The 22564-nt window shown below is 32.2% G+C and overlaps 4 protein-coding genes across 9 annotated transcripts; 2 read left to right on the forward strand and 2 right to left on the reverse strand.

The window, feature by feature from the left end:
• Positions 1-22: 22 nt before the first annotated feature.
• On the reverse strand, positions 23-22121 carry LOC122571161 (tektin-3-like). Of its 4 annotated transcripts, XM_043734547.1 has the most exons (11): positions 22001-22121; positions 21618-21827; positions 20740-21219; positions 2426-2514; positions 2100-2336; positions 1315-1547; positions 1083-1192; positions 876-1024; positions 573-795; positions 363-517; positions 23-265 (listed from the first exon to the last, which is right to left on the reverse strand). In XM_043734547.1, exons 3-11 carry the CDS (start codon positions 20755-20757, stop codon positions 55-57), a joined length of 1425 nt encoding a protein of 474 aa, XP_043590482.1. In that variant the 5' UTR covers positions 20758-21219; positions 21618-21827; positions 22001-22121; the 3' UTR covers positions 23-54. The 4 variants fall into 4 exon arrangements, with proteins under 4 accessions (XP_043590482.1, XP_043590483.1, XP_043590481.1 ...); XM_043734548.1 differs by lacking the exon at positions 21618-21827 and having other exon boundaries at positions 22001-22109; XM_043734546.1 differs by lacking the exons at positions 20740-21219; positions 21618-21827; positions 22001-22121 and adding an exon at positions 3602-3885.
• Positions 2701-5686, forward strand: LOC122571162 (cytosolic Fe-S cluster assembly factor NUBP1 homolog). Of its 2 annotated transcripts, none has more exons than XM_043734549.1 (7): positions 2701-2842; positions 3211-3452; positions 3974-4075; positions 4552-4642; positions 4752-5017; positions 5122-5308; positions 5380-5686. In XM_043734549.1, exons 1-7 carry the CDS (start codon positions 2812-2814, stop codon positions 5433-5435), a joined length of 975 nt encoding a protein of 324 aa, XP_043590484.1. In that variant the 5' UTR covers positions 2701-2811; the 3' UTR covers positions 5436-5686. The 2 variants fall into 2 exon arrangements, with proteins under 2 accessions (XP_043590484.1, XP_043590485.1); XM_043734550.1 differs by lacking the exon at positions 2701-2842 and adding an exon at positions 3087-3123.
• Positions 6078-20730, forward strand: LOC122571158 (lysosomal alpha-glucosidase-like). Of its 2 annotated transcripts, XR_006317976.1 has the most exons (18): positions 6078-6557; positions 6854-7260; positions 7338-7816; positions 8435-8609; positions 9129-9219; positions 9299-9467; positions 9536-9605; positions 9698-9802; positions 9878-10135; positions 10231-10433; positions 10520-10627; positions 10713-10890; positions 10987-11135; positions 11197-11281; positions 11373-11643; positions 12189-12388; positions 12535-12691; positions 19156-20730. XR_006317976.1 is itself a non-coding variant. In XM_043734543.1 (17 exons), the coding sequence occupies exons 2-17, from the start codon at positions 6943-6945 to the stop codon at positions 12637-12639; spliced, it is 2964 nt and encodes a 987-aa protein (XP_043590478.1). In that variant the 5' UTR covers positions 6360-6557; positions 6854-6942; the 3' UTR covers positions 12640-12732. The 2 variants fall into 2 exon arrangements, 1 of the variants encoding a protein (XP_043590478.1); XM_043734543.1 differs by lacking the exon at positions 19156-20730 and having other exon boundaries at positions 6360-6557; positions 12535-12732.
• On the reverse strand, positions 12565-19160 carry LOC122571160 (zinc finger protein 28 homolog). Its single transcript, XM_043734544.1, has one exon. The coding sequence runs from the start codon at positions 18446-18448 to the stop codon at positions 15848-15850; it is 2601 nt and encodes an 866-aa protein (XP_043590479.1). The 5' UTR covers positions 18449-19160; the 3' UTR covers positions 12565-15847.
• Positions 22122-22564: the final 443 nt, after the last annotated feature.

Raw genomic sequence — 22564 nt, forward strand, 5'->3', positions numbered from 1 at the left:
TGGGGAAGACAATGTAATAATATATAATAATAACTATATATTTATTGGTAAGCATTAACATTTAAAAAGAATATTAATTGGATAAGCACGTCTAAGACCAGAAACTTTTTCTCGATCAATATGTATCGCGTCAATCTTTAGTATAAGATCGTGCTCCAGCATTGCTCGTGTTTTTAATAATTTCTGATGTTGATTCTCTAGTTCTTTCAATGTTCTGTGCATTCTTTCTATTTGATGATTTATTTCTCCAATTTCCTTCTGAAGGCTGTCAAAGTAAAATACATTAAAAAGATATTAAAAGTTTTCTTTTCTTATTTCTTATTATCCTTTGTAATCATGAAAATAAACACATTAAAATGAACCTTATATGCGCATAATCACGACAAAGCTCTATGTCCGGGCGATGCATTCTACCTTCAAATCTAGTATGTGCTACCTTCAGAATGTAACTCTTATCTCCAATAGCTTTATGCATCAACTCCATGTTTTTCTCAACATCAAAAATTTCTTGTTGTATCTAAAAATAGTATGTTACACTGTTATTTCAATATATGGAATATAATTATTTGTACCATTTGTAAATGTTGTTGAAGTTTATTTTTAGCTTCAAGTAATTCAGAAGATCTATGTGCTAAAGCATTGTTCGTATTATTCCATGCATCCCACATTTCTTGCGTAATTTTAATCATAAGAGCTTCTGCATTTGTCTTTAATTGGCAAGATTTATTCCTCTCTGTCTGTGATTTCTGAACTATCTGATTAGCAGTGTGTATCCATGTATCTTGTTCAGCAAAGCTAATGAGATAGATAAATTTAATTTTTACATAAAGTAGCCTGTTAATACAAATTGAATTTATTTACAAAATTTTATATACCATGCATCATATTTTTCAATTCCATTATAATATTGCAGTCCGTGACTGTAATTGTTCAAGTGATGACACATTGTATCTATTTCTAATGCATTTTCTTTATTCTTTAGGTCCAATTCTAATTGACATTGAGAGATTCTGCAGTTTCGTAGCTACAAGTAAAATCGGTTTGTGATCACACTAAAATTTAATCACTTAATTCAATATTACCTGATCCTTGCATTTATCTAAGTAAGTTCCCAATTTTATTTTATTTTTATTTAAGATTTCTATTTCCCTAAATAAACATTTCTCCGAATCGTCATGTACAAGTTCTGTATCTGTACAACAGGGAGATGGAACAGTATTACTAGATTATATACTCTAATGACAGCAATAGCAACCAATAATATTATTATTCACAGCAATGATATTTATTTACTATCAAACTTATTTTCCATACCTTTCCTAGCTTCTCTATGATAAAGACACTCTTCTGCTATATGTAATGGATCTTCAATGTCTTTGATAGCTTTATCTAAAGCAGAATGACAATCTTGCAATTTTTCAATTTCCTGAAGTAACCTTTCTAATTCCAATGTTATTTCATTCCTCCAAAAATTGACATCATTTATTCTTTCACCAAGTCTTCTGCTGGTATTGTATTGTCCGGATTGCACTTTCTCTTCAGCATCTCTGTTACAGTATTTGTTTATTATTATTATGTACATTATAACATATACATGCAATTTAACTTATTAAAGTTGCTTCCAAAAGTATTCAGACAGTAACAAAATTTGACTATATATACTGTGATATATCCTTTCCTCTCTTTTTTCTATGAAACACTATCTATTGTACTATAAAATTGTATATTGTTAATTTAACACACATTTTTATACATATATTATACGATAATGTAAATTAATCGAAATCATATTCAATTATTCTGTAACAAAAATATTTGGACATGTAAAAGTAAGTATTATTTGCATTATATACACAAAATTCCACAAATTATTTACTTTGTTTAGATATCATTCCACATTTTGCATTCATTACCTCAATTTTCAAACCTAAATCTCATATAGAATTTGAGATATACTTGATTCTAAAATGTGTAAAACTATGTTCATAGTATAGAATTTCATATAGAACATACATATAGAATTCATAATAAAACAAGACTAGTAACAAGATTAACGAAAAATAGCGTTCTATTAGTGTAGAATCTGATATAGCGTTTACCTAATAATTCGCAAAGTTTCGTTTCTCACTCTCTCTGATGAATATCTACATGCATCTGCTTCGTTGTAATATTTCATTTGTTTCTGAAACCATTCATTCGGTGTATATCGCGTACGTAGAACAGTTTCTGAAGCATGCAGTGCATCACATTTATATCCCGTCACTAAATTAGGAAATCTTAATGAATTTGTTTTATTTGCAACATCTGATGCATAATTACGTGTTGATTGTGTGATTCTACAAAAAAATATGATTGATAATTATTTAAAAATATTTTTTGTGAGACATGAATTAAATGAAGCGATACTAATCTATCGGAAACTTACAGGGGTAGAATTTTAACATTTTTATATTCCATACTGGGACGCCAAGACAAATTATAACCACCGCCAAAATTACTCCACAATTGCAACTGCTTCAAATTTTACATAAATAAAATATATTAAAAGAGAAAATATTGCACTTATTTTAACTAAGGTCAGAAACTAACAATGGTAAAATAAAGAGAAAATTTAAAATCGCATCTCATTTAAATTTTGTAAGGATGATGAATTTGAGATTTAATCCCTAGTTAACATAAAATGGGAATTGAAAAATCACTAAACTTGTTTTAAAAATATACAACATTTTTAGATAGATTTTAAACGTTATCTTTTTATCGGTTACTTGAACAATTATTAGTCGCAGTTAGTTTAGTTGGTTATTATCCAACATGGCTGATATACCTGGTGATATACCACAACGTAAGTATATATACAGCAAAAAATATGTCACAAAATATTGAATATATCATTTATAATTTGGTGTTATAATTATTACATATGATAACTAATTTAAGTGTGCGAAGAATCACTTTTAATTTAATAATACGTTTATATTTATATGTAAGGTTATATTATATTGTGTTTTTAATTTCAGTATTTGTTTTAATGATTTAAAAGATAAGCAACATCTTCAAATGTACCTGCTTGAATTGTTTGAATTATTATAATTGTTGTCATAATGGTTTTTATAGAAACTGAATGTAATAATTCTATACATCTAGCATGAATGTAACATGTTAGTAAAACCTTATTTGTTATATAGTGGATAAGTAATAACATTTTTATAGATTGTCCTGGTACTGCAAATAAAGATGCAGGAAAGGTATCAATGTGCGCTGGTTGTCCAAATCAAGTGATATGCGCGTCTGGTATTACCAGACAACCGGATCCTACTATAGATTTTGTTAAAGAAAGGCTTTCCACAGTTAAAAATAAGCTATTGGTGTTATCTGGTAAAGGGGGAGTTGGTAAAAGTACTATAACATCATTAATATCCAGATCCTTGGCAGCAAGCAATGCTGATATAAATGTATGTATCTTTCTAACATAAAAATTGTGAGAAATAATTATTTTAAACATTCATTTTATGAAGTATTGTTATCTATACATTTTTATGCCATATGTTTTACAATATAAACTAAATGTTATCTTAGTTAATATTATATTAAAAATGCTTACCTTCCTTCTTGTAGCAAGAACATCCATATTGTTTTATATGTATATATCAACAGAGCAATTTCTAGCAATAGTTATAGTTTATAGTATACAGTTCATGCTAAAGAATATACTTACACTCTCCTAATTTTATATATATATAATAAAAAATTCTTTATATATAAAATAAAATATATATATATATCATACATTTATTATATTATCCTATAGCAGTTTCTTATTTAATCATTGATTATATATTAAGACTTTAATATTCTGTATGATGTACTTGTAACCTTGAGTGTAAGTAAAGAAATTGTTTATAACATATATAAAGCTCAATTTTATAGATTTTTAATTCGGGTGAATGATAATTTAAAATAACAAATTTTGTAGGTTGCTATACTAGATATTGATATTTGTGGACCATCTCAACCAAGAGTATTAGGTGTGATAGGAGAACAAGTTCATCAAAGTGGATCAGGATGGTCGCCAGTGGTAAGTTTTTATACACAGAAATAAATTCAGATAAATATGTAGTACCATATTTGGATATAGTAATGTTATACAGAGTGTTTCTAATAATTGAGTTATAATGTTGTTCTAGGTAAAGTTAGAATAAAATAGTAAAGTAAAATTTATTGTTTAACACACTCTATCATAAATAAGACTATACAACTTTTGTCATAGTTGCACTAGTATAGTTGTAAAGTACAATTTTTTTTTAATGGCATTCCAAAATGGTATAGGGAAAAGTCATAGAAAACAACACTTTTCAGCATGTTTTACTTTCTTTTAAAGTTCTTGTTAGAAAGTTGGAATCAAACTTTAGGAGTATGTAACATTCATTAAAATAAACAAGAATACTAATAAATGTAAATGGAAATATCATTAATTTCGAACTTATGTTTTCAAATATGAGTCTATATAAAGTTAACAGAACTCGTTTATTAATTTTGCTTCTCTTTTTGTAGTATATAGAAGACAATTTGTCATTAATGTCTATTGGATTTTTACTTACAAGTCCAAGTGACGCAGTGATATGGAGAGGACCCAAAAAAAATGGTATTTGATTTATAGCTATTTCTGTTTTTCATATATGTACACACTTTTATTAATAATAATAATAATAATTGTTACTATTATTCATATACATTCCTTATATTATTTCTAGGAATGATTAGACAATTTTTATCAGAAGTAGATTGGGGATCATTGGATTATCTTATTTTGGATACACCCCCTGGTACATCAGATGAGCATTTATCAGCAACTTCATATCTTAAAGATGCTGGCATTACAGGAGTAATAATAGTAACAACTCCACAACAGGTTGCTTTATTAGATGTGAGAAAAGAAATTGATTTTTGCAGAAAAGTGAATATACCAATTTTAGGTGTTATTGAAAATATGAGTATCTTCATGTGTCCTAATTGTAAAGTAAGTATGAAAAAGATTATAAAGAAAATATTAAGTTGATTAGATAATGTTACTGTAATTTGAAGTGTTATCGTTATTTTTATGAGCACCTTTTCCTTATGTAGAATTCCGTAGAAATATTCCCAGCATTAACAGGTGGTGGTTATGCAATGGCTAAAGAATTGAATATAGAATTTTTGGGTTCTTTACCATTGGATCCACTTTTGGCTAAGTGTTGTGATGAGGGAAAAAATTTTTTAACGGAACTACCAGAATCACCAACTATTTTGACATTACAGACGATTGTTCAAAGTAAGTATTTCTAAGTGAAGCATATTTTTATGTGGCGTTTGTATTGTGCAAATGAATCATTTTTATTTCAGAAATTATTGAACAATGTGAAAAAATAAAAAACAACTATGAGATTGATATAACTTAAAAAAAGAAAGTGATATTTATATTACAAGAACATGTATGCATGTATTAAAATTGTGTAAAAAATGTAAAATATTGTTTTCTTTTCTTTCTTAATATGTTTTATAAATTTAATCTATAAATGTCCATTCCTTTTAATATACTATGCAGTCTATATAAGTATGATAATGCGCGATATGATGTGTTTAAAATTTTGTAATGATATATTTGTATAGAATGTAGAATAAAGTAAACATATTTAACCATTTATAACTATTAGAAATTTGAATTACTTCATGATGAATACAATAAGAAGTAGACCACTATGCACTATAGCACTATTATAAGCACTAATTATAAGTAAATAATATGTCAATAAGCATAATATAAAATAGAAATAAGTATAGTTATCACTACATGTTCATCTAATTTTAAGATTGTAATGGACGAAAATCCAACACAGTAAATAAATACTACTATTACTATTACTACTAACCATAGAATTATTCAAACTCTTACGTTTATCACTTAATTTTGAAACGTATATATGCACAATGCATATACACATAAGGTATTAAAAACTAATTTGTAATATATATATATATATATATATATATATATATATATATATATACAAGGAAATTAGGAAAGGACAACAGAACATTACTGGAAATATTCTTAATTCGCGTGCAAAACAGATCAATAATGCTAAAAACTGGCTGGATATTGTGCAGCTACAAATCATAGCGATCGACTGACGATCGAAGAAGGAAAATTCATAAGGCCAATCAATGTGATCGAATTATATAACAATATCGTGGTCTCATTTTAATCAGAAAAATTTCACTATGTTAATGAAATTTTTAATTAACAAAGTATTAAAAATAGATAAGTTTCATCGTTACATTAGTGTTGTCTTACAGATACGAAGATATGTGAAGCTACTGCGAGCCGTTTATTGTTAGAATCCGTCATAAAACGGTCGCCCCAAACGCCATGTATCATGTACTAAGTGTCTACATAGTATCAGTAACGTGAGCAGTGAGCATTCTCATTTCCTCTTTGTACAAAATAATGCTCGATGATAAGTGGGATTTTTATGTTGTATATAAGGGAACATTTCAATACTAATAAAATACATATAATGGTAAATTTAGTTAAATATATTATTGTAGAAGATAATCATGTTTGACGTATTAAAACGTGCATAAGTGTGTAAAAATAACGAAAATTCTTGTTTCTTATATGTATTAATAGTATGTATATGGTTATCTTTTGTACGTGGCTCTTAAGGTTATGTATTACTTTATAGATATATCTGTATAGAAACTGATATCTTAGATTACTTTTTATTGGCTAGTTGCGTAAATTTTATTCCTTTTAAGTGTTTTTTTATCAACTTTCTTATTTTCAACCTAATTCTATCTAATTTTCTTATTAAAGGTGGTGGCCTATTCAATACTCAAAGAGATACAAAATACTCAAATTAATTAACGAATTAACGAACGAAGAAATTTATTAAAACAATAGAAATGAATGTGAAAGATATACAACAATTTGTACCAAGAAATAAGATTTTAGATAAATATTCCAAATATATATTAACATATAATTTTCTGAAATTGATCATGTTCATTATTCTGCTTGGTGTAACAATAGTGTTTTTACAACAAAGCAAATGCATTATTATAGAAGAATATAAAATGGATATAATCTCTAGAAATGACGAAATTCTACAGAATATTAATTATAAACTGGTTAATGATTCTATCATATTATCTAAAAAAGAAAATTTTGAATATGATATAGAATCTCATGACATAATATCGAAATTTCCTAGAATTGTACAAGTGAGTCTCAAATATTATAATTAAAAAGCATGATTGCAGGTTATAATAATCATTGTTTTATAACTTTTATTCATTAGAAGCAGTGCAACAACATTCCTGCTACATTACGCTTTGATTGTCATCCTGAAGATGGAGCATCCGAATTATCCTGTAGAAATAGAGGTTGTTGCTGGAATTCTCTTAACAAAAAAATATCAACGACAAGACCTGTTCCTTTGAATTTTCCATATTGTTATTATCCAAGCGATTGGAGCATATACAGGTATAAAAATTTTAGTAAAGAAGAAAACAACTTTTTTGGATTCCTCAAACAAATAAAAAGCTCCTTTTATGAAAATGACCTACCACTGGTTAAAATAGAAACCAGCACTATAGATGACTCTATTCTACGTATAAAAATATATGATCCTCTTAAGAAACGATATGAACCACCATGGCCCCTCAGAGCAGATCCCAAACCATTTCTTCAAAAAAATGTTAACGCAAAATACAAATTAGAGATTGATAATACTAAACCTGGCTTTAAAGTATACAGAACCTTAGATGATACAGTGATGTGAGTAACATTTGAATTTTGTGTCACTTTTATCCTATATGTGTATGATCATATATACATATAGTGTGTCCAGTTTATCTACAAACAGTTAAATATCTCAAAAAAATATGAAAGATACGAAAGATTGATTCAGACAAAAGTTTGAGCATATTAGGGGTACATTCGTGCTGGTATTTGTGGTATATCATCTTGAAGTGATCTTGACATGACCTAAGAGTATTGCGTTGAAGTTTCTTGTATATTTTTTATTACAATGTTGGCAGTATTTTGGTAACTTTATCGTTTTATATTTCGAAATTATGTTACACGAAATACACATGTGTGTAAAGTTCTGAAAATGTTTTGGTGTCAGCTATAAAAATATCTAATAAAGAATATAGAGATGCATTTAAAAACTTTAATGTAATGTTCACAGGGCATCTCAAGATCATTTCAAGGTGATATAAATACCAACTTATGAGACTCTTAATATTCTAATCTTTGCCTGAATTATTTTTACGTATCTTTTATATTTCTCGAAATATTTAGCTGTTCACAGATAAACTGGACAGCTATGTATATACGTATATATACATATGTATATACAATACAACTATCTTTATTTTTTTTCATATCCAGATTTAACTCTATTAATGCAGGAGGTTTCATATTTGCTGATCAGTTTTTGCAGATAAGCGCTCTTTTGCCGAGCCATAATATTTATGGTATTGGTGAACATAAAACGAAGCTAAAATTAGATACTAATTGGCAAATGTTTACATTATTGAACAAAGATCAACCACCAATAGAAAATGTATGTTGATTCATTTTAAAACATTATTTAACCCTTAGCCTATAACGTCGAGGGAGACTCGTTGTAAGGGATTTGTGCCATAAGCGAAAACCACGTGTCAGACTTGTAGTAAAGAATTTGTGCCATAAACGGAACCCACGTGTCTGACTCGTGGTAATTTACAAATTGCTAGTAATTCATTATGCACTTTGAAATAATAAATTGTTTTTGTTAACTGATTAATTGATCATGATTACGCCCTAGACGTCTTAAAAATACTATTTGTCCTGAAACATTGTTTATTATTTCACAGTTCCTTTTGTAGCCCCTAAATATACATGCCATAAGAAGTATATATTTTGCGCCAGTTCGGGCACACGGCTGAACAGATGAATGGCACGGCGCGCGACCGAACTTCCTGCCTACTATGGCTCGCGCGATCGGCAGATAGCGTGTAGGCTAAGGGGTTAAATTTATACTCTGTTTCTACCTGACATTTTTTAACATATATATTTATAAAGACAAGCTTTCAAAATCTAGGCAAATTTATATGGATCTCATCCCTTCTATTTCATAATTGAAAATTCCGGAAGGTCTCACGGGCTTCTATTTCTCAATAGTAATGCAATGGGTAAATGATGTTAAAAGTAATCTTTTCTTTATATCATATAATTCGCTGAAATATGTGTCATAACGTTCGCTATTTGTAGATGTGATATTACAACCGTCACCTGCTATTACCTTTCGAACTATTGGCGGTGTTTTTGATATATATTTCTTTCTGGGTCCAACCCCGACAGATGTCATAAAACAATATTCTGAGATAATAGGCAAACCATTTCTCCCCCCATATTGGTCCCTTGGTTTTCATTTATGCAGGTAGGAAAGTTATCTCATTGTAAAATAATTGTTATTATATTCTTATTATATTTTTCAAAATTTTGCAGATACGGATATGGAACCTTAGAAAAAACAAAGGAAATATGGAATAGAACCATAGCAGCAGGAATTCCATTTGTAACATGTTTTACATAAATCATTAAATTCATATTCTTTAAACGAATATGTAATAGATGAAGTTTAACCATTTTCATTCATTTTATTTTCAGGATACTCAATGGAATGATTTAGATTACATGGATAAAAATAACGATTTCACATATAATCCAAAAACATTTAAAGAGTTACCACAATTTGTGAATGAAATACATTCGGTATGATTTGAAGTTGTATATACATGTAAAAAATATACAAATTTAATATAATGCATAACATTCTATATATTGTAGAGAGGAATGCATTATATTCCCTTAATCGATGCGGGAATATCTGGTTCTGAAAAGCACGGAACTTATTTGCCATATGATGAAGGTATGAAAGACGATATATTTATAAAAGATGGAGCAACTGATCAACCATTTGTTGGCAAGACGTGGAATTTCGTTTCTACTGTATGGCCCGATTTTACGAATCCCAAAACGCAAAACTATTATTTCCACATGATGAGCAACATGCATGATAGTTTTGCATACGACGGTGCTTGGATCGTATGCATACATATTTTTTATTATCTATTAGTGAAAATAAAAATGTCTTACATTAATAATATTCATCTTTGCTTTGTGTTTTTATCTACTGCTAGGATATGAATGAGCCATCTAATTTTTACGATGGACATAAAAATGGATGTCCAAAAAGTAAATTGGATTATCCGAAATATGTACCGAATGTTGTAGGAGACATACTCGCAACAAAAACATTGTGCATGAACGCTAAGCATTACTTAGGTCTTCATTATGATCTTCATAATACTTATGGCACAAGTCAAGCAATAGCAACGAATTAGTAAGTACGCTATTAATCATCAAAGAACTTATAAGTGAAGTAGAAACACGCATAGTTAAATTACGTAACATTGGCAATGTACACAGTGCACTGACCAATATTCGACGAAAAAGACCATTTATAATATCGCGTTCAACTTGGGTGGGTCATGGACACTATGCTGGTCATTGGACAGGAGATGTTTATTCCTCATGGTAATTGTTGCGCCTAGTGTTTATAAGTATTCATAAATATTTATTAAATATTCGCATTTTACGTAATACATTGGACATACGTTAGGCACGATTTAAAAATGAGTATTCCAGCAATATTGTTGATGAATTTTTACCAAATTCCAATGGTTGGTGCTGACATTTGTGGATTTAATGGAAATACAACAGTGGCATTATGTAATCGTTGGATGCAACTTGGTGCATTTTATCCTTTTTCTCGTAATCATAATTCCGACGATACAATCGTTTGTATTTATGAATTCTTACTGCATGAAGACCATTAAATTCAATTATTTCTTTCAAACGATATGTCTAATATTATTATCATATATCATTTATAGGAACAAGATCCAGTTGCTATGGGCGATTTAGTAATAAAATCATCAAAGCGTGCCCTTACGATACGTTACTGGTTGTTACCCTATTTATATACGTTATTATTTCGAGCACATAAATTTGGAGAAACTGTAGCGCGACCATTATTCTTTGAGTAAGTGTATTGACAATATACGACCCGTTTAGAGTGCTTGTAAGATTTAACATTCTTTTAGATACTCGAACGATTCGGCCACATACGATATCGACACTCAGTTCTTATGGGGTAGTTCTTTGATGATAATTCCAGTTTTAGAAGAAGTAAGTTAAGGTCCATGTTAATAAATCGCTAATATTTAAATAGCTAAAACAGTCATTTTTTTCTTTGATGCGCTCCATTCCTGATTATTAGAACAAAACGAAAGTATCAGCTTATTTACCACATGGAGTGTGGTATAATTTTTATACAAAAGAATCCGTCTTCGCGCTGGGTAAATATTACACGATGGATGCGCCACTCGATACTATACCATTGATGATTCGCGGAGGATCCATTTTACCAATACAGAAACCAGCTGATACTACAACTAGCAGTAGAAAGAATAATTTCGAATTATTGATTACTTTGGATCATGTGAAAAAGGCAAAAGGCGAACTATATTGGGATGATGGCGATAGTTTAGGTATATATTGCATTGATGCCATAGTTAGTAGTATTGATTTCTATAGAAAAGGATACACCTTACTGATTTCATTGACCGCCGTTCGGCCTTAGTTTTGCGAAATATATATGATCTTTTTAGGACTAGATTTTGGTTCGACTGTTGGTTTGAGCTGGTTCAGGTAAGATTTAGGTTAAATAATAAATGTATATGGAATTTATGATAATAATATAGGAGAAACCATCTAATTGATTTCGTTGAACATAATGTTCACATGGAATATTATGCTGAGTCTATAACTGAATTTTTGTCTCATCAGTAATACTAATACGACAGTCCCAAAAAATAAAACTGTAATTATTTTTTTTATTTATTGCCTAATAATCAAAATACTCTCGGAAACTAAAGTTGAGCGGTGGTCATATGCACGTAAAAGTGAAATTACTAAGAATGCTGATCTCAACAACATATATCAAGATCAATAAGAATGATGAAGCACGCTATTTTCTATATAATTACTTAAATTTTTCATAAGCTTGTTTTAATAAGTGGATGTGTATTTACAGATTCGTTGGAGAAGGAACAATTTGTGTGGTCAGTTTTCACCATTGAGAATGATACTCTATCCACTGCCAAAGCAATGAGGAGTTCTTTTAATGAAAAAATTATCTTAGGAGGAATACAAATATGGGGAATAACATCTAATATTTCACGAGTATCTTTAAACAATCACGAAATACAGTTTAAATATGACAACAAAGAAGATGTGAGTTTTCTATTCTTATAATTAGAATAGTAAAAGCGTGACAACTATTTTCAAATTCTAATGAAATTGTTCTGATTTTATAACTTTTATCTTTGTTTTGCATATTTTACATGTAAAAATATGAATTACGTAAAGTAATTTTTCAGTGTTTGAATATAAGCAACTTACAAATAGACTTAAGAGAGAACTTCTTGCTTTTTTGGGAATACACTGATTTTGAACAACATGATGACAGTAACAAATGGCAGTAATATTGCTGAAAATATATGTTCACTTGTATTAAATATAATATTGTTGCTACAGGTATGATATACAAAATATATTTCAATCGTTTTTAGTATTAATTTTACTATAATACTCTATTTGTATACATATATATTCCTACATGTTAAAGCACATATTTTTTTTAATAAAGAAGAGAAGCATTTTATTGAAATAACTGTACAATTGACTATACAATAAAGCAGGATACGTTATGGCACTAGAACGAATAAAAATAATAAGTATACATAATTCGAAATGTTTCGAAATAATCCATTCTCCGCGCGTTAATTAGAACGTAATTAAATGTAACGCAGACTTTACATATAGTTTGTTCATAACTGAAAGCAATGGAAAATATAACAACACAGGTAATCGATCATCACACAGTAGATAATGTTGAATGAAAAATTTCACTTTGGCACCGTTTAACGTATATAAAATAAAGCAATTCGAGCACTTAAACAGCATCATCATTGAAACATTGAAATCCTTCTTCGAATTCTATATACGTATTTACAATCACGTAAGTGTGCCTTACGACCTCGATCTATATTCAGTGTCTTCTATGACCTTTATTTGCATTTCTATAGCAGAAAGTAGATTCTCATCTTTGGAATAAATTTCAATGCGACTAGCCCAAACCGACTGTAGTCCTTGTCAATATACATATATACGTCGTGTAAGTAACCTATCGTACTTACATACGCTTGCTTGAATTTTTATAAGACGAATACGTAGACACGTATCGAATAAATGATGGATGATTTCGTTGAGATCTTTGTTTCAAATTTTCAAACGTCATCTGTTAGAAAATAATTATTTTTATCGGATCATTTTGTCGTACGAAATGACCTATATAAACATTTGATATTACCGGGTTTCATAAACTAAAAGTCGTGAAACTATGAAATTAACACGATATAATTATATGTAGGAAATGTTTGAAACATTTACAAAATATAAAATATTAATCTAGTACGTGGTACCTTTTCGCATATGGGTATTGTACATATTGGAAAAGTTTCTAACAAATTGATAATTATTACTCAGTATAATATTATCGCACTACGTAATATACACAATTGTATAATTAATTATATATTTTTTCTATTTGTATTGCATACTAATAAAACAAAATAACATACTTAATCGTATGTAATATTAGTAATATACGTGTATACATATTTTTTATTCTCCTCAACTATATTAATCTTGCAACTTTAATCATTATTGTCTGCTCACATTTACTTATGCCTATTTAAAAGATGGACTTGCGTTTTATGCGTACGAGCATATTTATTAAACATATTAACGTTAATATGCACGATTTACGCACCGAAACGAACAAATATACGCTAACGAGAATTACACAACGTACACATGAGAAAAGGAAATAACGACTATAAGGCTTTTAGGTATTGGAAGGCTCCCGTTTGACAACGGGGCCACGAACACAACAGAGTTCCATGTAGCACCGCACGTCTTTTTTTAGATTTGAAAAAGATTCTACGAAAAGATCGAAAATGTTGCTCTTTTCACAAATTTTCTATTCAAATGAAAATAACGTGTCGTATAATCTAGGAAAAAGAAACAAACAGAAAGTAAAATAATGGCAAGAAAGATATCACAAAGGAAAATCAATAAAGTTTATATACATTTAACTTGAACGTTATACTTGTGCAGTAACTTGCACACAACAATGAATGTATGTATAAATATAAAATGCTTACGTCTAATTCATGGAATATATGTATTGCTACAAACACATACAGTAGCCTACGTTGGTATTTAGCCTCTTCGAATTAAGTAAGAAATTACCCAAAAACTTGAACTACAATACTCGTATCATCATTCAGACATATCTACACATTAATTTACACAACAACAAATTTTCTAATTGATTTTCTCTGTGTCCCCTCCCGTTCCTCCCTTCCTGTTTACTTATCATCATCATCATCAGTATCATCATCATTAACAAAATATATCTCCCGTTACGGCAAATACAAATGCATTTTCAATTTATTGCCATACGTACACCTTTCAATTTGTTGTTCGTAATCGATAATATTAGCCATCGTCGTAACATGCATAATATCATCATATATTTTTGTACAAGCGATGAAAATGAGCAGCACGTAGTACACCCATCTGGACGATATTATATAATAAATAAAAAAAGGTTATTAATATTACTATGGGCAAGAAATAGAATGACGCATGGCACCCTGAAGAAAACGTAGCCCGTTGACTGTTAAAAATATCTGTACGGTTGCAGATATACTTAAATATTCGATAATGAGGAACAACTCATGAAATTGAAGTATCATATCACTTAGAATCACATAAATCACAACGAAAATTATATCCGTGTATATTATCGCTTTATACTTTGCGTAAAAGTCTAAAATCTACGTATTTTCATATTGTTCGTACAAGATATTGCAGTACAAACAAACAACATGGCACGCGATGTACATATAACTAACTTATCACAAAGCAAATTGAATACCGACTTTTCAATTTTAGATGAAGAAATATTAAAGTATTTATCAAGTCTATTAGTTTTTACACAACTCGGTATTATTTTTACAAAACGTAGTCAGTGTAAAACTGATTCTAAATATCATTAAAATGCATGCTATGTCGTAAATCGATTTTATATTTGATTTTTCATAATACGGAAAGAATAATAAAATGGCAGAAGCAGAAACGGTGATTATAACGAGTCGCTTGCCTATTATTAGGAATATTACGTTTGCACTTTGGACTAGCAAGTATTAATTTTATACTATATGAAAGAACGTCTGTGCATCGAAATTCTAATAAGTAATCACTAATGGTTTCGTTTCTTAAAATTAGATTATTATTACTAGGTAGCCTGTTCACTGACAGATACGTATCGTTTCGCTTAGTTACTTGAAATCTTCTGTTATTTGTTCACCTGTACCTATATCTACCCACTGTCCATCTATGTAATCATTGTCGAAGGAAAATATAATAATGTAGGACTTGGTACAAAGATCGTCTGCGATTGAAGAAAGGCAGTCTTGGATTTAAAAAGCCTCTGCTTTAGAATCAGGATCAGATCGTAATTTCGAAAGGATTTGAGGTATCGACCGGTATTTTTGTTAGTCTTTGGTAAATATATACCAGCGATTGCCACGTAGATGATGTTAAAACGAGTAGGACTTTGATTTAAGTAGCAGTCAGTGTTTCCAAAATATCTTCGGGAGTTTTATTCAATTTGCGGAAATGTTCCCAATGTTCTTTAGGTACAGTCCATTTGAGGAATATCTCGAGATTCTTGGTGAGTGTTTCAAGTTCGGATAAACCGTTGCTTGCCACTGGATCTTTGCCAGCGGATATCAGAGAATCGTAAAGAACTTGGTCGATCAGTCGTTTACCAAAGCCTAGTTCGTCGAGTCTTTCTTGCTTGCTGATTCTTTTAAGAAGTACAGCGAGCAACAATCTCATCCTCTCGACAGTCATTATTCTATATTTTGAGGGCGATGGCGAGGGTTTATCGCTGATTATTTCATTGGAAAGTAGAGTCGCTGTCGGTTGTAAGGCCATGGAAATAGATGCTGGCACGATCGTGTTTGTGATTAAATCTGAGGTTTGAGTACTCGGAACGTCGTGTTCAGTCTCGGATTCAGGATGACAAGTTTTTTCGTGACATTCCAGATCATTTTTAATTCTGAAGAAACTTGTACACTTTTTGCAAGCGTACGGCTCATTTCTGCCATGGATACATTTCATGTGTTTTTTCCAGTGGGGTAGTTGCGTGAAACCAGCGTTACATTCGGCACACTTGAACGGTCTTTCGCCAGTGTGTCTTCTTGTGTGAAGTTTAAGTGCCGTCGAGTGCGCAAATGCCTGCCAGCAAACCAAACACCTAAACGGTCTTTGTCCAGAATGCGTTCTCTGGTGGACAGTCAATTGAGATTTTTGAGCAAATCTTTGACCACATGTAGCACAACCGTGTGGCCGATCACGTGCATGCGTTCTCATGTGTTGAGGTAGGTGGCCCTTGAACGTCTTGTTGCAGATTACACAGAGAAAAGATTTAACATCTCTGTGAAGACATTCTAAATGTTTCTTGAGAGCGTCTCGCCGAACGAACGCACGACCACAGATTTCACACTTGTGATCTTTTTGTCCGTTGTGTCGTTTTACATGTAACGCCAAATTCGCAGCGCATGTGAACGTGCCAGAACATAAACCGCAACGATACGGTTTTACCTGGCTGTGAGTACGTCGATGCTGCACCAGTTGTCCTCCTCTGGCGAAACTCTTGTCGCATTCTGGACATTTATATGGCTTGAAGCCAGTATGTGTTCTCACGTGCAGTTTTAATCTTTCTTTTAAAGGAAACTCTTTCCCACACTCGTCACACTTGAAGATTGGTCCCGCACCGTGTACGATCTTATAGTGGTTACGAAGACCTCCGCTACCTTTAAATCGCGCCTCGCACACTACGCAACAATATCTTTTTTGCTGATTCTCTTGTTTAGTTTTCATACCATGCAATGCAGTACTTTGATCTTTGCCGCGGTCGCACTCGCTGCCGTTTGTATTCTCTTCCTTCGAATACGGCGACAGCGTTGATGATGACAACAATGACGATGACAACGATGACGATGACGATGATGATGACGATGACGTTGATGTTGATATTGACATTGACGACGTCGATTTGGTAGCCACAATACTGTTGGAGGCTTCTGGTCTGAATAATGGATTCGTAGGATTCTCTTCACCTTGAACCTTATTATTATTATCTTTATTCTCCGTAAGGTAACTCATCGTTGTTATATGAAAATTGACATTTGATACGTTTGCCGAATCTTCCAGTAACAATTTTGGGTTTGATACTTTCGTATCAAATATGCTCTTTTTCTCAGCAGTGGTAATAAATCGTTTTTCTGCTACATCAATGTTATTTTCAATCGACGCCCCACAAGGAATCGCTATTCGATTGAATAACGTTCCATCGGTAGTCTTCGCAGACTTCTCGTTTTCGTATGTTTCTTCTACGTTTCTTAAGTTTACCTTCCGTCCTTGTTCCCCATCTATCAACTCACGACGAAACATGTAAACGTCATCATTTAACTCACTATTCTTGTCTAAATCCAAATAAATTGTTGACTCTACCTGTTCGTTATTCTCCGATAAGAAATTTCCCCTCTCATTTTCGAGGAATGCGTTTTCTTCTAATTTATAGCGATGTTTCATCCCATTGTCGCCATTTCCTTCATCTCTTTGATCTTTAATATATTCTACCGTACGAACGATCGTTCTTTTCTTCGTAGATTTTACTACACAACCAATCATCGACTTTTTATCGAAATGTTTGTATTTTCTGTTCTTTGTCCTCGATTCATTTTCGAATCTTCGAACACTGTTTCTTTCTTTTTCTTTTCTGATTTCGGTGCTATCGATCACTTGTTTATCATACTCAGCAATTCTCTTTCGCAGTTTATCTTCTCGCCACTGTTTGTCCTTCTCTTGTTTCTCTTGATCAATTTGCTCGATTTTTCGGCAAACAGACAAATTTCGCGAGCAAAGTTCATGTTCATCGTTGTTATAGCAACTGTCGGCAGTTGTGAAACTTCGGAGTATCTTCAAAGCATCGGTCGCATCAGCATTTGTGTTCATATGTTTAAAAATTTCATTCTCCCTTATTCGCGATTGCTTCACTGGTAATAATTCGGTCAGCTGAACTTCCTCTTGTTGCGGTTGTTCGCTTCCAGCTACTTGACTTAAAACGTTTTGTTGCATATCGGCTTTGACCATTTAACTTTTTATTTTTTTTTAATCCTACACAATTACATTCGCAACTTGCGATTCACCCTTTGTCTTTCTCTTTCTTTTTCCTTTTTTATCAAAACACACGTCAATCGTGATTGTTTTTACTTTCACAACCAATATTAAAATCGTACAATGCGTTCATCATCGGCTCTACTTTGGTCCTGAAGGAAAATTTTTTATTTATTTGTTGTAGCAAGAACTAGGAGTAACGGAGTTAAGCTTAGCGAGGCAATACGCGCGTGTTCAAACTATAGTTGGTTATCGTATTCTTATCGTTTCGATATTTCCTTTCTTCTCCCCCTCTTACTTCCTTCTATTTCGCTTTCCCACTTTTGTCCGCGTTTCTCCTCTTTTTAGTTCTTTAACTCCTTCTTTCTTTCTGTTTTTTCTTCGTCCACAGTCTATTGCACTAACTTTTTATTTATTGCATCAAACAAGCGTGCGTCGCGTGATACATTTAAACGGATTCTTGTTTGAAGTTTACGTGTCGTCGTAAATATCTTAAATCATAGTTATAATCGTTTACCAATCCTATATTCGTAATCGAAATCCAGAAATTAAAAGTCGGCTAATGAAAGAAATACGAAAAAAGCCAATATCACGGAAATAATAAGGCGCGTTCTTTTCCCCTTCTTACTTACAATTCCTTCGGTGCATACTTACTAATGACAACTTCTCTTTTCACGTGGTAGCTTTCCGTAAATGCGCGTTTCGTCCGTGCGCGCATTGGAATCACCGAGGCTGTTACAAGGATACAAGGATACCGGAAGAAATGGAATAACGATAAAACCGATAGCCGAAGAACAACAATTTACCCAGTTTTCGCGGAAGAATCAAAGAATTCAGCCGAATGGTTACGTGATGAAATAGACCAACGTACTGAGAATGAGAATACACGGAGCTTTTTCTTCTGACCGACAAAATGATTGATATCAGTACAAGAGGGAATAGTAGCTGCGAAATAACGGCGGCCATATAAAGAAAGTACGGCAGAACAACAGGGTTATTGTTCGTCGGTGATGGTCGTCGCGACGATCGACTGACTGCTTGTTCCTCGCGGCCGTACGCTGCTTCCTCAACAGCGATTGCGCGCCTTTTTCCACGCAAGCGCAATTCACGGTCGATATCGCTCTGGATTTTACCCCTCAGCCCAGCCAGACACCCTCTCCACCCTGCTTCAGACTCTTTCCATACCTTTTTCGTTCCTTCAACCCTCCTCCTTCGATTTTCTCGTCTACAATCTTTCGTTTTTCTTTCCTCCAACTCGGTCATTCGCTGTACTTTCTTTCAACTAACAGAGTCTCATTGCGACTACTGCCACTACACTAATTCCCCATTATTTTCAGAGATTACGTTTCTTCGAAGGAGAATTCAATACTCATCGATATGTCAGTAAAGTTGTTGCCCATAAAATAGTTATTTATTCAGATAGAGTTACCAGTTTTGCTATACGCGAATCTTTCGAGAACTTTATATCTCTTCTCCCTCTTTTATGCCTCTTTTACCCCTCGCCTTCTCCATCACGATATACTAATTGTTCTAAACCCCACCCTTTCATTTGCCTACTCGCTCGCGGTATATGATAGATTCACCTCCCTTCCTTTCTCTCTCTCTCTCTCTTTCTCTCTCTTTCTCACTTAGTCTTTCGTTTTTGATTGTTCGTTCGATGATAACATACATCAAATCAACCGTGTTGACCGCATTCGATGTGAACAAAAGAGATTGTTCTTCTTTTACACTCAAATCTATCGTTTGTCACGAAATATAAATCTTTAAAATTATAATTCGAAAATTCGTATCTTTCTCTTTCTTTTTGGTATTAAATTACGAAATGCCGACACCGACGAACGAAAGTCGATAAAGGCATCATAATTTTCCATGGGTTAATAACTCCTTTTCATGGTGGCGAGTGTCACTTTTACCTCCAGATTTGTTACTCAGTTATAGTACAATTACCTTTTGCATAAAAATTATTAACATGCAGTACATTCTTCATTATATAATCGATCATAACGAACTCCCCCACAAGTTGATCATCTATTCTTTATCTTTCAGCAGAGACCAGTTTGGTATTACTGCTGTTAATAACACAGTTATGTATATGTAGCAGGACACATTACTATAAGATTAAACCATATATTTATGCGTTTACGCGCGTTCCACCACCGATGCTTTTCAAGTGCTCGATTAATGGTTTCTTTGGTAACATATTCCCTTTGGTAATAAAATTCTAGCGCAATCGATAAGTTATTGATATTTCATTACGATGGAGTTACCTGTGTGTTGTTATTCATATGCGATATCCGATGCACGATCCTCGGTTTCCAGAGATACGGTCTTTGTTTGCAATACTTTGATGGTACGATTGGAACAACAATTGCAATTCAAGTCTGTTATTATGTTTCTTCTATAGTTAAGCTCGCATGTTCTGGATTGATTGCATCGTCTTCTTTTATATGACGAAACGCTATAATTTCTTCTTTAAGAAGTAAGCTTAAGTCTTCTTTTCTTGACTAGATCGCGTGCGTATTAACCTTACGCAAACGAGAGTACTGCTTGATCATTTGGTATTCCACAATCGCTTGCTGTCTTTTTTACTTGGCAATTGCAGATATATATATATCATGTATATATACACATATGTACAAAGATAATCCATCTCCATCTCAATTAGTAAATCGTGTTAGTAGTTTTAGGCCTCTCCCCTTTTGAATTGTTCCCCTCATTAGCACGAAAAGCAAAGAACCCGCCACCATCTGAAAGAAACCAAGAGAAATACCGCAGGTATTTCTTTGCTGTCTTTAATCTATCAGTATGTATGTATTATTGTCATTTAGAATAAGCACATGAACCAATTGTTATACCATACTATAGATATGTATCATCGATTGATGTCAGCGTTTACTTTCCACCTTACCGTTTTCACAGTTACTTCCCTGTTTCACTAATTATAAATTGCAGACCTTTTTCGTATTAAATTAAATAATTTATATTTACTTGTTCAATTCTCAATCGATTAACGTTATAATCAATTTACATATTATAAATTCATTTTAAGCAAAAAATTGCAACGAAACTAATTATTTACTAAGGAAACTAATTGAAGAGTCTACTTTTTATTTACTAGATTAAAAGCGAGATAAATCGATGATACCGTTACGCCTCAAGTTCTTGCCCATTTTCGTGTCTCTGGTTTGAATCAGCTTTATGATCTCGCGCGAGTACACAAATACAAATTGGTATGATCATGTGTATCATATGCTCATAAATATCCCTGTTCGCATACAGACGATCGCTAGAGAACTCATGCTCTCGTTTGATCGCGACGTGACACATGCTTGTGCTCCGCATTGAACTTCCCAGTCTGGAAAGAGGAACGGTTCGTACATACGTATGTACATATGTACTTGTGTAAGTATGTATCCCGAGATCTCGTTGCTCAACCGATGGAAATCTCCGATTTCTTTCCCATTCATGTTCTACTCAAATCTCACTCGAAATTTGTTTAAAACTCCTTCGATATCACTTTTTACTCACCAGACACAACGGCGATCGAAATTTCAGCTATTACTGCTAAAAAAGAGGCTTCCTTACGAAGCGTCCGCTCAACCCTACTCCTGTATCGCCATCTTCAAATCACATTCGACTCTGCCGATGAAATTCACAAAAGCTGAATAGAGGGGCGAAACAATTCTAATGAAATACTGTACCATCTTCTTCCGATAGATGGTGCGCAAGACATGAGCAAATGTGTATATTATAAATATAATGTACAGTGTACATTGTATATGACATATATGTGCTTATGAATATAGACATATGTAACGTGGCGTGTAAATATGTACACATGTGCAATACGCAATATTATATGTACCTGATTAAATGTCTGTATTTTTGCTCTTCCCCGCTCTCTCTCCCTCTCTCTCTCCCTCTCGCTCTCTTTCTCTCTCTCTCTCTCTTTGTATTCCTTTCCGAAACGATATTTTTGAAAATTAAAATGTACCGCGTTTTTCTATTTCCTTCATTTATCGTTTTGTTTACAAGCTTTTACAAAAATTATACTTAATAACCTAAAAACGGAGAACCTATGAACTGTCTTGA

This window comes from Bombus pyrosoma, linkage group LG9 (assembly GCF_014825855.1).
Source record: "Bombus pyrosoma isolate SC7728 linkage group LG9, ASM1482585v1, whole genome shotgun sequence".
Classification (NCBI taxonomy): Eukaryota; Metazoa; Arthropoda; class Insecta; order Hymenoptera; family Apidae; genus Bombus; species Bombus pyrosoma.

What these genes read in the sequence shown, in the direction of transcription:
- LOC122571161 (XM_043734545.1), bottom strand. Translation starts at nt 2,628, where the DNA reads ATGAGATGCGATTTTAAATTTTCTCTTTATTTTACCATT. An exon ending in AATGTTAAAATTCTACCCCT is followed by an intron (nt 2,337 to 2,425) that starts GTAAGTTTCCGA and finishes ATTTTTTTGTAG; the next exon opens with AATCACACAATCAACACGTA. An exon ending in GAAACTTTGCGAATTATTAG is followed by an intron (nt 1,548 to 2,099) that starts GTAAACGCTATA and finishes ATACTGTAACAG; the next exon opens with AGATGCTGAAGAGAAAGTGC.
- LOC122571162 (XM_043734549.1), top strand. Translation starts at nt 2,812, where the DNA reads ATGGCTGATATACCTGGTGATATACCACAAC. An exon ending in ACCTGGTGATATACCACAAC is followed by an intron (nt 2,843 to 3,210) that starts GTAAGTATATAT and finishes ACATTTTTATAG; the next exon opens with ATTGTCCTGGTACTGCAAAT. An exon ending in TCATGTGTCCTAATTGTAAA is followed by an intron (nt 5,018 to 5,121) that starts GTAAGTATGAAA and finishes TTCCTTATGTAG; the next exon opens with AATTCCGTAGAAATATTCCC.
- LOC122571158 (XM_043734543.1), top strand. Translation starts at nt 6,943, where the DNA reads ATGAATGTGAAAGATATACAACAATTTGTACCAAGAAATAAGATTTTA. An exon ending in CTTGGTTTTCATTTATGCAG is followed by an intron (nt 9,468 to 9,535) that starts GTAGGAAAGTTA and finishes AAAATTTTGCAG; the next exon opens with ATACGGATATGGAACCTTAG. An exon ending in ATAATTCCGACGATACAATC is followed by an intron (nt 10,891 to 10,986) that starts GTTTGTATTTAT and finishes TATCATTTATAG; the next exon opens with GAACAAGATCCAGTTGCTAT.
- LOC122571160 (XM_043734544.1), bottom strand. Translation starts at nt 18,448, where the DNA reads ATGGTCAAAGCCGATATGCAACAAAACGTTTTAAGTCAAGTAGCTGGA.